Source organism: Mixophyes fleayi, chromosome 4, assembly GCF_038048845.1.
Source record: "Mixophyes fleayi isolate aMixFle1 chromosome 4, aMixFle1.hap1, whole genome shotgun sequence".
Lineage (NCBI taxonomy): Eukaryota > Metazoa > Chordata > Amphibia > Anura > Limnodynastidae > Mixophyes > Mixophyes fleayi.
The window spans coordinates 99,854,012-99,867,464 of NC_134405.1; the positions used below are offsets into that span (position 1 = coordinate 99,854,012).

A 13,453-nucleotide genomic window follows, 5' to 3' on the forward strand; every position below is an offset into this window, starting at 1 on the left:
CTTGCTTCATGTTTCTCTGGCCAGTAGGCAAAGGTCCTGGTGACGTGGTTCCCGGGCAGTAGTCAGCGTGTGCTGGGACTGGAAGCCGCTGCTCTGCCCCTTACCGCTGTGGGCATATAGCCGCCTTAGCCGGTCGACATTGGTGTTGTTGGGGATGCTGAAACTGTGAGTCGGAGGGGGATCTGCGATATACGTGACTGTCACAAGCACCTCCCGCCAGTAGGCCGTGCAGAACAAAGGGGGTGGCAGGGATGTGGGAAATGCACACGAATGCACGGACAAGCTATTAGTGGCAGCGGTACATCTACATATAAACATTGCATAAAAGGTGCAGCACATATTCTCTAGCATCTCGAACAGTACACTGGCTCGCACACGTTCATCTGGATTACTGTTTTAAAACATTATAAAAGGTAAACAAGCAGATGTCTCCAAACATGCATATGCTGAAACGAAGGCAGTGCTAGCACCCATGAATGCTGGAGGCGTGGAACGCTGGCATAGGGGCCGTGGAACGCTGGCATGGGGCAGTGGAACACTGGCATGGGGCAGTGGAACATACATGTTGCTCTTTGTATACCTCTGGAGGAGAGCACAGCTTTCTTACGACATGCTTTCACATGCTTCTTTTATTTTCCTATTTTCCTTGCAACCTCTTCAGCCCACATATACAATATATTTCACACTTCCTTTAATATTTAGCAAAACTATAAAGTACTTAATGTAGATCTAAAATAGACATATCTGAAATGTCAAAACAAGATATTGGTGAACTTAAATGTTATTGATGAGGTAGCTATGCTGAGGTCTGGTGCATTGACTATCTTAGCTTTTTTTTTTTTTTTTTTTTCCCGGTGTCAATTGGAACTTAACACAAATATTAGAGAACGCTACATGTAATAAAATTACAATTATCCTCATCTATTGTAAAGTGCCACAACCCCCCCCTCCCAGTGCTGGACTGTTGTAATTTTAAGATCATACAAAATACAAATTGGCCACAAAAACAGAACAGCTACTTAGGAGGTGCAGACATGTGACACAGGGTAGAGTGGGGCCAGCTTTTGAGAGTTTACAGTCTAGTCATATCTGTATAGCAGACAGTGTTGTGTTTCAATTCAGACTTATTTACCTTGTTGGTTATAATTGGTCAGTGGATTATAATAAAGCAAAGCCTTATGTAGTCTATTTTCCTGTTTCAAGCTTTCCTGTCTTTGTTTTCCCCATATACATAAATGAAGCACAGCACAAATCTAAGGTCAGCCAGAACTTACATGGTTTTGTTTTATGGTAATATCTGACTTTTAGGGAAACCGATGGACCCCTCTAAGAGTCAGTTGGACCCAGATTTTTCTCAGCAGGACACACCATGTCTCATAGTTGAAGACTCCCAGCCAGAAAGTTTGGGAACAGAAGATGATCTGGACCGTGCACGTTTTGGTCTTCTTGTGCAGCATCTGCCAAATCTGCCATCACAAGTAGAAAGTCCTGTCTTGGTAGGAGTTTTGTATCTGTCATCTTACTACACTTCATAATATTTAGTTGCAATTAAATAAATGATTTAAGCTGTACATGTAATTAGCTTGTGGCTGTACAATGTCTTGTATTTGTTGCCATTATTGTGCTTATTGGAGCTATTGGTTAAAAAAAATATAGATGGAGAGCAAAATGAAGCCAAAGGAAAAATAAAATCTTAGGAGGTTGCAATATATATATATATATAATATATATATATATATATATATATATATATATATATATATAAATATAAATTTTATTGTGAGCAGATTCTGATTCCTAGGGGTAAATTTATCAAGCTGCGGGTTTAAAAAGGTGGGGATGTTGCCTATTGCAGCCAATCAGATTCTAGTTATTTATTTAGTACATTTTACAAAGTGACAGTTAGAATCTGATTGGTTGCTATGGGCAACTCTTCTACTTTTTCAAACCCGCAGCTTGATAAATTTAATCCCCCCCTTCCCCCCCCCCCCCAGAGGGCTTCATATATGTGAAGAGTTGTACATTTCTTTAAATGTCTTCCATCTTTACTGTCCCTTTTATTTGCCTCGTTGTCTGAAGCACCTACCAGCATGCACAGGGGAAGTATTGTCAGGGCTTCTGCACTAAACCCCAGTACATGCTCTGTGGTGCTTATTTGACTGGGTGCAGTTTAAATCTTATCAGCTGCTGCATACAGTACAACAGACAGTGTAAATCTCCTGCCCAGCTCTGCTGACAGCTTTTTTTTTTTCCCCTGGAAGCTGTCAGCTTCCACAGACAATGGTAAGAGTTGCAGAGTATGGGTGGGACAGCTTCTAATTTCATCCTAAACATCTAACTTACAGGAATAATAAACTGCAGGTTATAAAAACAGATCCCCTAACTAATACAACTAAAAAAACTCAAGTGCAAATGAGCAATGCATCCTATGTCCAGCTTATGTAATGCAAAAATGAGCCTCTGTGCTCCTGAAACATCAAATAAAATGTTTTATTTTTATTTGCATTGGTAATTCCAGTGTGTAGAGAGAGGCTAATGTTTATATTGTATAAACAAAATACGAATCAGGTGGTTTTCTTAAGAAGACATTACATTAAATCAAAGCAACAGTTTAATGTTGTAAATTGACAAATGTAATTATATTTACTGAATCATAAGGCATTAAAACTACTGTAATTTGTGGGAACAGTATCTTTGGCCTTATTGAAGATTATGTGAGAATTAATTTCTTCATTTTATTAAAATTTATAGGATATCGTGCCTGGTTGTCCTAGTAATAAGCATTCCTTTGTCGAGAAAGGAGACATAACGATAAGTGAGCCTTCAAAAGAGAACCATGCAGGTAATGTGTGCAGTGCTTTTAGTAAAAGTAAAGCTTCCTAGAACATTCTTTGTGAAATCCTTTTTACATACCTTAAAAGCTTTGGGGATAGTGACTTTGACAAAATCAGGACATTTAATGTAGGAACATTAAATCTTTACTAGTTTCTGTATTCATTTTGTAATGATGACTATGCCTTAAAGAAACTTATTTTCATGAAAGGCAAAATAGTCCTGGATGCCAAAATAGGCCTGATTGTTCGTTTGTGTCAGTGATCTTTCCTTGGAAGTTATAAACAACCACTTGTTTTCACAACCTGATGATTGATTTGCATTCATGCAGCAAAAGGTTCAGTTCTTTAATTTTTGTTTTATCGTGAGCAGAGACTATGGAAGCACGGCACACACCAAGTGGCGATGGTACTCTTAGCCAAGTGATTGAGCGAATTTCACGTCCAACAAACAAAATCAGGTACTTTATTTTTGCTTGTAAATTGATGTTGTGGGAAAAAAAGTACATTTATTGTATCAGTAAAGCCAATAACCTAAAACAACCTCCAATTTTTATTTTTCTCTTTACCCTGCTCTCTGCAGCGTTTAATTTATTGGGCATATGTTATGACTAGTGTGGAGGTAGTGTTGTAAGCTTGGTTCATGTACAGGTGAATCTGTCTAGTAAGAAGTTTTTATTTATTTATTTTTCATTATCCAGGCAGCATTATATAAGATAGTTAGTATTAAGTACGCTTTAGTTTATTAGCAACTCTTACTGGCTTTCACAGAATGTTATGTACCATGTTCATATACAGACTTGTAAATGTATTTGTATATTCTGTGACATAGAAAATTAATACTTATCTACCACATGGCAGCCAAAACAAATGGTTTAACTCCCTAGTCAGCTAAGTAGAGACAGGAGAATGAAACTCCCCCGGAAAGTACACCAATCGGCCACAACATTTAAACCACCTGCCTAATATTGTGTAGGTCCTGGAACTAGGGCATGGACTCCACAAGACCTCTGAAGGTGTCCTGTGGTATTTGGCACCAAGATTGCATTGGACTTTTTTTTCCCAGTACATATCACGCTATTGCTCGTTTGGATTGAGATCTAGGGAATTTGAAGGCCAAGTCCACACGTTGAATTCTTTGTCATGTTCCTCAAACCATTCCTGAACAATTTTTGCAGTGTGGCAGGACACATTATATTGCTGAAAGAGGCCACTGCTATCGGGGAATTCCGTTGCCCTGTAGGGGTGTACTTGGTCTGCAACAATGTATAAGTAGGTGGAATATGTCAAAGTAGTATCAACATGAATGCCAGGACCCAAAGTTTCCCAGCAGGACATTGCCCAGGGCATCACACTGCCTCCGCCAGCTTGCATTCTTTCCATAGTGCATCCTGGTGCCATCTTTTCCCCAGGTGAACGATGCGCGCACACACTTGGCCATCCATATGATGTAAAAGAAAATGTGATTCATCAGACCAGGCCACCTTCCTTTTGCTCCATGGTCCAGTTCTACTGTTCACGTGCCCAGGGGTCAGCATGGGCTCTCTGAACTGTCTGCGGCTACGCAGCAAACGGCGATGCACTGTGTGCACTGACACCTTTCTATAATATCCAGAATGAACTAGTTCTTCTGTGGGATTGGACCAGATAGGCTAGCCTTTGCTCTTCACGCGCATCAATGAGACTTAGCTGCACATTGCCCTTTCATTAGTTCACTGATTGTTCTTCCTTTGACCACTTTTGGCAGGTACTAACCACTGCATACCAGGAACACCCCACAAGACCTGACGTTTTGGAGATGCTCTGACCCAGTCATCTAGCCATCACAATTTGGTACTTGTCAGGGTTGCTCAAATCCTTACGCTTGTTTATTTTTCCTGCTTCCAACACATCAACTTCAATAACTGACTGTTCATTTGCTGTCTAATATATGCCAGCCCTTGACAGGTGCCATTGAAATGAGATAATCATTGTTATTCACTTGTGGGTGGTTTTAATGTTATGGTTAATCAATGTATTTAGTATGACTCCCACTTTCGCTGGTGTCTCTTAGCTGAGTATGACGTTTGTAAGTATAGTGCAGTAGTGTTGTATTTTCTCTGGGAGTGGAGGCAGGGGTGGTTTCCTGTGGATGCCGGTTGCTGCTATGATGTCACAAATGTTGGGCATGGCTTCTGGGCCTTCTCAGGTATGTGACATAACTTCTGGTTCAGAGGCCATAGGAGCAACATCACTTCCGGTTCAGAAGCTTTAGAAATGACATCAATTACGGTTCAGAGGTCATAGGCCAGTCTGAGGCCTAACACAACATGGGGAAACCTATGAACTGCTTACTGTTCCGTGCACCTTTCAGGATTACTGTCTATGGAATGTTCTGCTGTTAAAAAGCTTAAGAGCACCCATTCCAGGTAAGCCCCTTACATAGGTATGCTTTGTAGATTTTTTGTAGTTAGTTATTTTTCCTTCTCGGTACCATTTCAGAGATTGTTGAAGGAAAGAGAAGCAGCAAGTTTCTTCACTGTGTTTGTGGAGCATGTGATTATTCTTATTTTAAGAGAGTTATGAAAAGTTATGAAGGGGCTTTCTATGCAGACTGTATTCCTGAGCCCAAAAGACCCAATGCTCAGCCTCCTGAAGGATACTTTTGTCACAAAGGAAAATGTATTTTCCCTGCCAGAGCTTAAGAGAGCCAGACAACGGTTGATCAACAAGTGTTGATCTGGAGGATGTTATGCATGGTAGTCTGTCCTGGGGTCATTGGGTTCACTCAGTGATCTCATTTGATAGTGAGCCAGGGGAATTTGGAGAAGATCCGGTCATTTGACCCTGAAGTTGCGAATGTCCTCAAATATGAATAGAAGCATGGGCATTGATGATAGACCGCTCCTTAATCTCTCTAAGATTCCCTTTCTGAGGATCATCTGCATAAAGGCAGAGTGTTCCAAGTGCACAGGGTTATTAATGATCTCATTAATAAGAATGGGGACAAATGGTAGCCTAATAGAAAGAGACTTGATCACTTGTATCCTTTTCAGGATAAAGAGGCTTCAAGGTAGAGGTTGGTGCCTAAAATTGATGCTGCTGTAGCCAGTCTTTCATCCAGGATCACTATTCCATTAGAGAATGGAGACCCGATGAAAGATTCTATGGAAAAAAACATGGAAAATAGTTTAAAGAAATGTAGCCTCAGTCTCCAGGGCACTTTTCTCTTCAAGGATAAACTTGATTGCTGGGGGCAAATCTTATAATTTACCTCTGGACCAAAAAGCACCTTAAAGAAGCATGACGCTATCGGCCTGGAATATTAAAGGAAGTATGGCGCCATTGCTTCTAGACAACTTTTGTGTCCTTTCAGGAACAGAGGCTCAGGCTGAATCCTTCTGAAATGACTCTTATTTGGCTCAACCTCCAATGAGTTCTGTGGGTGTAAGATTTGCAAATTATTCAGAGGTTTAGACGCTTACTGCTCAAGATTATGAAACCGGTGAAGTCTATTCTCTGCACAATGAAGAAGCAAGGCTTCCTTACTTACATAAATCTACATGCTTATCTTCAATTCAGGCTGTCTACATCTCTAAGGACCTTCATCAAGGTGCTAGTAGTTCGTATGGATGCTCAAAAGAAAAGAGGTGTTTCAACTGGGTCCGCTCAAATGACTACAGAACAAAAAGCAGTCTGAAGATGAGGGCAGAAGACGTGGTAGACAGATATAACAGCGTAGAAGATTAATTCAGCAGATCCCAGGTCCATCCACAGGAATGGTCATTGCACACAAAAAATGTTAAAATTCCCATTCAGACACATTGGGCCTGATTCATTAAGGAAAGTTAAGCAAAAAACTGAGTACGTTTTCTTACTCAAGTTTCCTGGACAAAACCACGTTGCAGTGCAAAGGGCGCAAATTAGGTTATTATTTTGAACATAAGGAAAACACTGTCTGTTTTTTCGTGTAGCACCCAAATACTTGATAGCTTATTTGTACACTGAAATTTACAGTTGATCTAGGACATGCCCTACCGCAAATATAAATCTGCAATCACATTTTCAATTTACCTTCCCTTCCAATGCAACATGGTTTTGCCTTACTTACTTACTTTTGCTTAATTTTCCTTAATGAATCAGGCCTATTATTATTATTATTATTATTATTATTATTGTAGATTTGTAAGGCCCACAGTGTTCTGCAGCGCTGTACAGTAGAGAAAACAGGTCATTTATAAAACAAGGACCTACAAGGCAGGCAAAATAAATGTAGATTTGAAAATAGGGTATAGAGGACCCTGCTCATTAAAGAGCTTGCATTCCAAGTGGAAGAGGGCACAGCTAAAACAAGAGGAGTGAGTGTGGCTTGGTGTGGAGATTGGGACAGCTGTGAGGGTGTATTAGTGTAAATAGTATCATCAGGAATAAGGTAAGCTTTTAAAAAAGAGATGTTTCTCTTTCCTACCATTGGGGGACACTAAGTGACAAGAACTCCTGACCACCTACTATACCCCAATGTCTCGCAAACTGTTAATCTTTGGACTCCTCCCCTGCTATGCCCCTCCTCTCCAGAGAGATCCTCAGTTTTTTGTTAGTGACCTAGAGTTCGGTCACTGGAGTATAGGCTCCTGCCTATACTCAGTTTAGTTATAGGTGACATTCACCGTGCAGCTAGAGGAGGCAGAAGCCAGCAGTGGTAAGCGGCAGCAGCCTCTTCATTTCTCAGTGATAAGCGCTGGCACCAAACTCTGACCGGCAGCTCTGCTCCCCTGGACAACGAGCAAAGGGGGAGTATAGAGGAGGCAGAAGCAGCGCTCACACTCGTGGAGGTGAGCGGCTGCTCTGCCGAACAATAGCGCTGGGCACTCTGCTGGAGGAAAGCGCTGGTCCATGGAGACCAGGCAGTTTATTTCTCCGCGTTTTCTCACCCCTGGCGGCCATTGGAGGATGGCGCCAGGGAGTACTCGGGAGGCAGAGGTAACACAGCAGGAAGGGGAGGGGTGACAAGCGCTTCCTTCCCGCGCGGGCATAGGAGTCTGGCCGCCATTTCAGCGTGCAGCTCTGCATTTTCTTTAACTTCTGCTCTGCCTCTCTTCTCCAGGAAAGATTCTACAGACCCAAATCGCTACACTGTGGATTAGTGAGCATTAGGGAGATTGTATATGTGGGATTGTATGTTCTTGTGAGTCATTTCAGTTAAAGAGATTTTCACAGACAGTACTAAATTCAAATTGCTTGTAATTGGAGTGGTGCTTAGTCAGTCTGCCTAGCACAGATCTCTTCTGTTTAGTCGCCTTAAGTTGTCTGCATTACTTTTAAGAAGCAGAACAATGGCGGAGAAGGGAACAGCAAAAGGCAAGGGTGCTTCTGTGCCTGCTGCATTGTATTTTGCCTGTTCAAAATGTAACAATAAACTTTCGGTTGCCCACACAGACCGAGACGCCCTTTGTGCAGCTTGTGTTGCTGACGCTCAGAGGCATGACGATTCAGCCCAGGAGGGATCCTCTGCAATGGTGGAACCGCCCTGGATGCGATCCTTTTCTTCGGCTATGGAGAAAATGACGGCCGTGATGCTACGGGCAATAGAGGTACGTGACAACACTACCACACTTACACTGGCAGGCAGCCAGTCTGTTGAAACTGCTTCCTCACCACAGGCAGGGTCCACTCACGGAGACTATAGGCCTGTATCTATTCCCCAGAGGGGTAAGAGGGCCGTTACTGAGACAGAGCTAGAATTAGATCAGCTTTCTGATCACTCATCAGCCGAGGAAGGTGAGGTGGATATTGACCCTGAAGGGGAGTCTTTTTATGATGCTGACTCTGGCTCCTCAAGTGTGGATAGTCTTATTTGGGGTATCAGACATGCCTTAGGGTTAGCTGACCCGGAACCCGTAACACATAAGGGTATATCCTTGTTAAAAAGACCTAGGGCACAGCTCTTTTCCCGCATTCCCCAGAAATGTTGGAAATTATTTCTGAAGCTTGGCGCAGGCCAAATAGACAGTTTATGATGCCGGGAAAATTTCAGTCCCTCTATCCGCTGCCTCCTGAGGATACAGTAAAATGGGAAACGCTGCCTAAGGTGGACGCTCCAGTAGCCCGCTTAGCTTCATCTGCAGCTATACTTGTCCAGGAGAGGATAACGCTTAAGGATTACACGGATAAGAAGTGTGATTTGGCTCTTCGATCAGCTTACACCCCTGTTGGAAGTATGTTTAGGCCAAATTTGGCTGTAGCATGGGCCAACAAAGCCGTTCAGTTAGGGATGGAGTCTTTGATTAAGGGCCTTAGCGATAACACTCCGCGTTCACAGCTAGTTAATCTAGCAGAACATGTACTTGAAACTTCGGAGTACGTAGCGAGCGCTGCCATACATGCAGTCTCGGTAAATGCTAAGGCCTCGGCTTTGATTATAGCAGCTCGTCGTAACCTATGGTTACGAACGTGGTCGGTAGACGCAGACTCTAAGAGAGCTTTAGAAAATTTACCCTTTGATGGCCTAACTCTATTCGGGGCGGAGCTCGAAAGGGTTATTCAGGAAACCATGGGAAGTAAGAGTATGGCTCTACCTACGGTTTCAAGCAGACCCCGTCAGGGTAGATTTCGTTCCTTTCGAAGTTTTTCCGGGGGGGGAGGTGCCCTTAGTAGAGGGCATTCCTCAGCATCTAGATCTTCGGCCGGTAGAGGCAGAGGAGGTAGAGGCACGGCAAGGAGAGGTTCTGCTCGTCCAGCGGACAAGCCCTCCGCGTGACTTAGTTCTCCAGGGGGCACATCTGGTGGGGGCACGACTTCTTCAATTCAGGAATCAGTGGTGGAAATCCACGACGGATCTCTGGGTTCGAGGAGTTGTGTCCCGGGGCTATATCATAGATCTAGCCCACTCCCCCCCTCACAGGTTCTTCGTCACTCCTCTCCCCTCTTGCCCCCGCAGACGTGTAGCACTTCAGGAAGCCATGCAAAAGCTCCTGGCTGCTCAAGTAATAGTTCAGGTTCGTCCTCTAGAAAGGGGCCGAGGTTTTTACTCAAACCTCTTTCTGGTGCCAAAACCAGACGCATCATTCCGGCCCATCCTGAATCTTCGGTCTCTAAACAAGCAGCTGAAGATTCAAAAATTTTGCATGGAATCCCTTCGCTCGGTTATAGCAGGGATAGAAAAAGGGGAGTTTCTGGCATCGTTAGACATCAAGGATGCCTACCTGCATATACCTACCTGGGAAGGACACCAGAGTCTCCTTCGGTTCGCTGTAGGAAGGGCGCACTTTCAGTTCAGGGCACTCCCCTTCGGCCTGGCTACCGCCCCCAGGGTCTTTACCAAGATCATGGCAGTCATGGCAGGTCTATTACGTCAGAGGGGCATAACAATTGTCCCTTACCTAGATGACCTTCTGTTGAAGGCACCGTCTGCGCTCCTTTTATCCCAGCAGATTCAGACTGTTATGCAGTTTCTTCAGAGTAACGGTTGGGTGTTGAATTTATCCAAGTCATCGCTGGTGCCATCTCAGCAGATGCGTTTCTTGGGCCTGTTTTTCGATACTCAGTCTCTGAGAATTTATCTCCCAGCAGAAAAGGTCTTAGCTTTGCAGTCAAAGACAAAAGCCTTGCTGAGGAAGAGGAGTGTCCCGATTCTCAGTTGCATGAGGCTTCTGGGGACGATGGTCTCGGTTTTCGAGGCAGTGCCGTTTGCTCAATTCCACTCCCGTCCACTTCAGGGAGAGATCCTGCGGAAGTGGTCAGGGTCGCAGATGAATTTGGACAAACAGAGCGTTTGTCTGTCCACAGCCACGAGGCTATCTCTGGTCTGGTGGACGTCCAGCTCCAACTTGAAGAGAGGCCAATCTTTACAGATATGGTCTTGGACTCTAGTCACAACAGACGCCAGTCTGTTGGGTTGGGGGGGAGTAACAGGAACCTTGAGGCTTCAGGGTCTCTGGTCCCCTCAGGAATCACGTCTTCCAATAAACATTCTGGAACTCAGAGCAGTGTACAACACTCTGATAAGGGCTCAAGAATTTCTAAGGGGAAAACCTCTTCAAATTCAGTCCGACAGCGCCACCACGGTAGCGTACATAAATCATCAGGGGGGCACTCGCAGCGTAGCCGCTATGCGAGAGGCCACACGCATACTAGTGTGGGCGGAACAGCAGGTCCCCAGGATTTCTGCCATCCACATTCCTGGGGTAAAGAACTGGGAAGCGGACTTCCTCAGCAGACACACGCTTCATCCCGGGGAATGGGCTCTAAACAGTCAGGTATTCTCCCTACTGGTGGAGCGGTGGGGTTGGCCGGAGATAGACCTGATGGCGTCCTGTCTGAACCATCAGGTACCGCGCTACGGCGCAAGAGCACGAGACCCAGCAGCAGAAATAGTAGATGCCATGTCAGCTCCTTGGCAGTATCAGATGGTGTACATTTTCCCGCCCATCCCAATGATTGCGCGGGTACTAAAGAAGGTGAAGAGGGAGAAAGTTCCCGCAATCTTCATAGCTCCATTCTGGCCACGCAGAGCGTGGTTCTCAGATCTGCTGTTGTTAGCAGGAGCTCCTGCATTTTGGCTTCCCATACAAGCAGATCTTCTGGTTCAAGGTCCATTCCTTTACCAAGGTTTGGATCAGCTGGCTTTGACGGCTTGGCTGTTGAAACCCTAATACTTAAGGCTAAGAGTTTCTCGCAAGAGGTCATAAACACCATGATTAGGGCCAGGAAGCCTGCGTCATCTTCCATTTATTATAGAGTATGGAAGACATACATTGTATGGTGTGAGTCTAGGGGTCTTCATTCCTCAAGATTTAAGATTTCCCGAGTCCTGGAATTTCTTCAGGACGGGGTTCAGAAGGGGTTGCGGCTTAGTTCCCTCAAGGGGCAGGTGTCCGCCCTTTCTGTCTATTTTCAGAAAGATTGCTGAATATGCAGATATCAAGACTTTCCTGCAGGGGGTGTTGCGTTTGCAACCTCCTTTTTGTCATCCTGTGGAGCCTTGGGACCTCAATGTGGTTCTTCGGGCTCTTTCCAAGCATCCGTTTGAGCCATTACAGTCTGTTGACTTCAGGTATCTTACGTGGAAAACAGTGTTTTTGTTGGCCATAGCTTCAGCACGAAGAGTGTCTGAGCTTGGGGCACTTCGCTGTGACCCTCCTTTTCTTATTTTTCACGCTGACAGGGCAGTCCCTTTCGGACCAAGCCGTCTTTTGTCCCTAAGGTGGTTTCTAGATTCCACCTAAATCAGGAAATTGTTGTCCCTGCTTTTAAGGCAAAGAGGGACTCTTCAGAAGGGTCTATGCAGTACTTGGATGTGGTGCGAGCTCTACAAATTTATGTAGACCGTACAGCGCAGGTTAGAAAAACCAGAGATCTTTTTATTTTATATGACGCAAATAAAAGAGGCTGGCCTGCTTCAAAGCAGTCAATTGCTCGGTGGATTACGTCCACAATTCGTGAGGCTTATGTTTCAGCTTCTCTAGCCGTTCCGCTGTCTTTAAGGGCACATTCTACTAGGGCAGTGGGTGCCTCCTGGGCGGCTAGGCATGGCGCGTTGGCAGAACAGTTGTGTAGAGCGGCGACTTGGTCTTCCGTCCACACTTTCACTAAATTCTATAGACTTCAGGGCTTTGCATCGGCTGATGCAAGCTTTGGTCGCAGGATTATGCGTGCAGCTGGTCCAGAGCATTCCCACCCTTGAGGAAGCTTTGGTATATACCCAATGTCTCGCAGTGTCCCCCAATGGTAGGAAAGAGAAAAGGGGATTTTTACTCACCGTAAAATCCGTTTCTCTGACTCCATTGGGGGACACTGCGCACCCTCCCTTGCTCTGTACATAGTTCTGTGTGTGAAAATTTTGATTATGGTTCTTTATTTTTAAGACCTGTCTAGGTTATGTTACCTCCTTAAGTTCACTCTTGGTTAGTCAAAACTGAGGATCTCTCTGGAGAGGAGGGGCATAGCAGGGGAGGAGTCCAAAGATTAACCGTTTAAGTGACAAGAACTCCTGACCACCTACTATACCCCAATGTCTCGCAGTGTCCCCCAATGGAGTCAGAGAAACGGATTTTACGGTGAGTAAAAATCCCCTTTTTTTTAAAGAATGTCTGTCTAAAGATTTGAAGGCTGTGGGAATGCTTGATTAGGTGTGGTAGGGAATTCCATAAGTGGGGAGAAGTCTTGTAGGTGGGAGTGAGAGGTGGTTACCAGAGACGAGACAAGGTGCAGGTCAGAGGTAGATCAAGTAGAGTATTATGATATGACATTTGAGATGTATGAAGGTGTGGTGTTGTAGGTAAGGGTGAGTACTTTGAATTGGATTCTGGAGCACACATGGAGCCAGGTCACAGTTGAGGCGCAAGGGAGTCTCTGAGAAGGTGATTTGAAGTGCTTCAAACTAGAAAACAAAAGTCTTCCTCTTTTTTTTTTCTTTTTTTTTTTACCAAGGGTGGTGTTTTTGTTTAAATCCATTCTTTTTATCATGCATTGCTTGGGTACGTCCAATTTATTATTTCTGCCATAAAGTTCATAAGGAAATGAGCAAATTATTACATTTAGTGTCTTTGAAATTCCCACCTGTATTGGCTGTTTATTGTTTACAAGAACAGCTTGGGAAGTTTCTTTAAGACACCAGGGGGCATATTCAATTCCGACTACTGCCG

General features: G+C 44.3%; 1 protein-coding gene across 8 annotated transcripts in view; it reads left to right on the forward strand.

Moving 5' to 3' along the window:
* TP53BP1 (tumor protein p53 binding protein 1) overlaps positions 1-13,453 on the forward strand; it is a 119,922-nt gene that overhangs the window by 22,777 nt on the left and 83,692 nt on the right. For 6 of the 8 annotated variants that reach the window (XM_075207874.1, XM_075207878.1, XM_075207879.1 and 3 more), the window contains exons 1-4: positions 34-165; positions 1,309-1,496; positions 2,752-2,842; positions 3,205-3,292. In XM_075207874.1, the coding sequence (XP_075063975.1) occupies positions 1,317-1,496; positions 2,752-2,842; positions 3,205-3,292 (359 nt within the window). In that variant the 5' untranslated portion in view covers positions 34-165; positions 1,309-1,316. Of the gene's footprint in view, positions 1-33; positions 166-1,308; positions 1,497-2,751; positions 2,843-3,204; positions 3,293-13,453 lie in introns of those variants that run through there. The other 2 variants (XM_075207875.1, XM_075207882.1) reach the window with 2 other exon arrangements.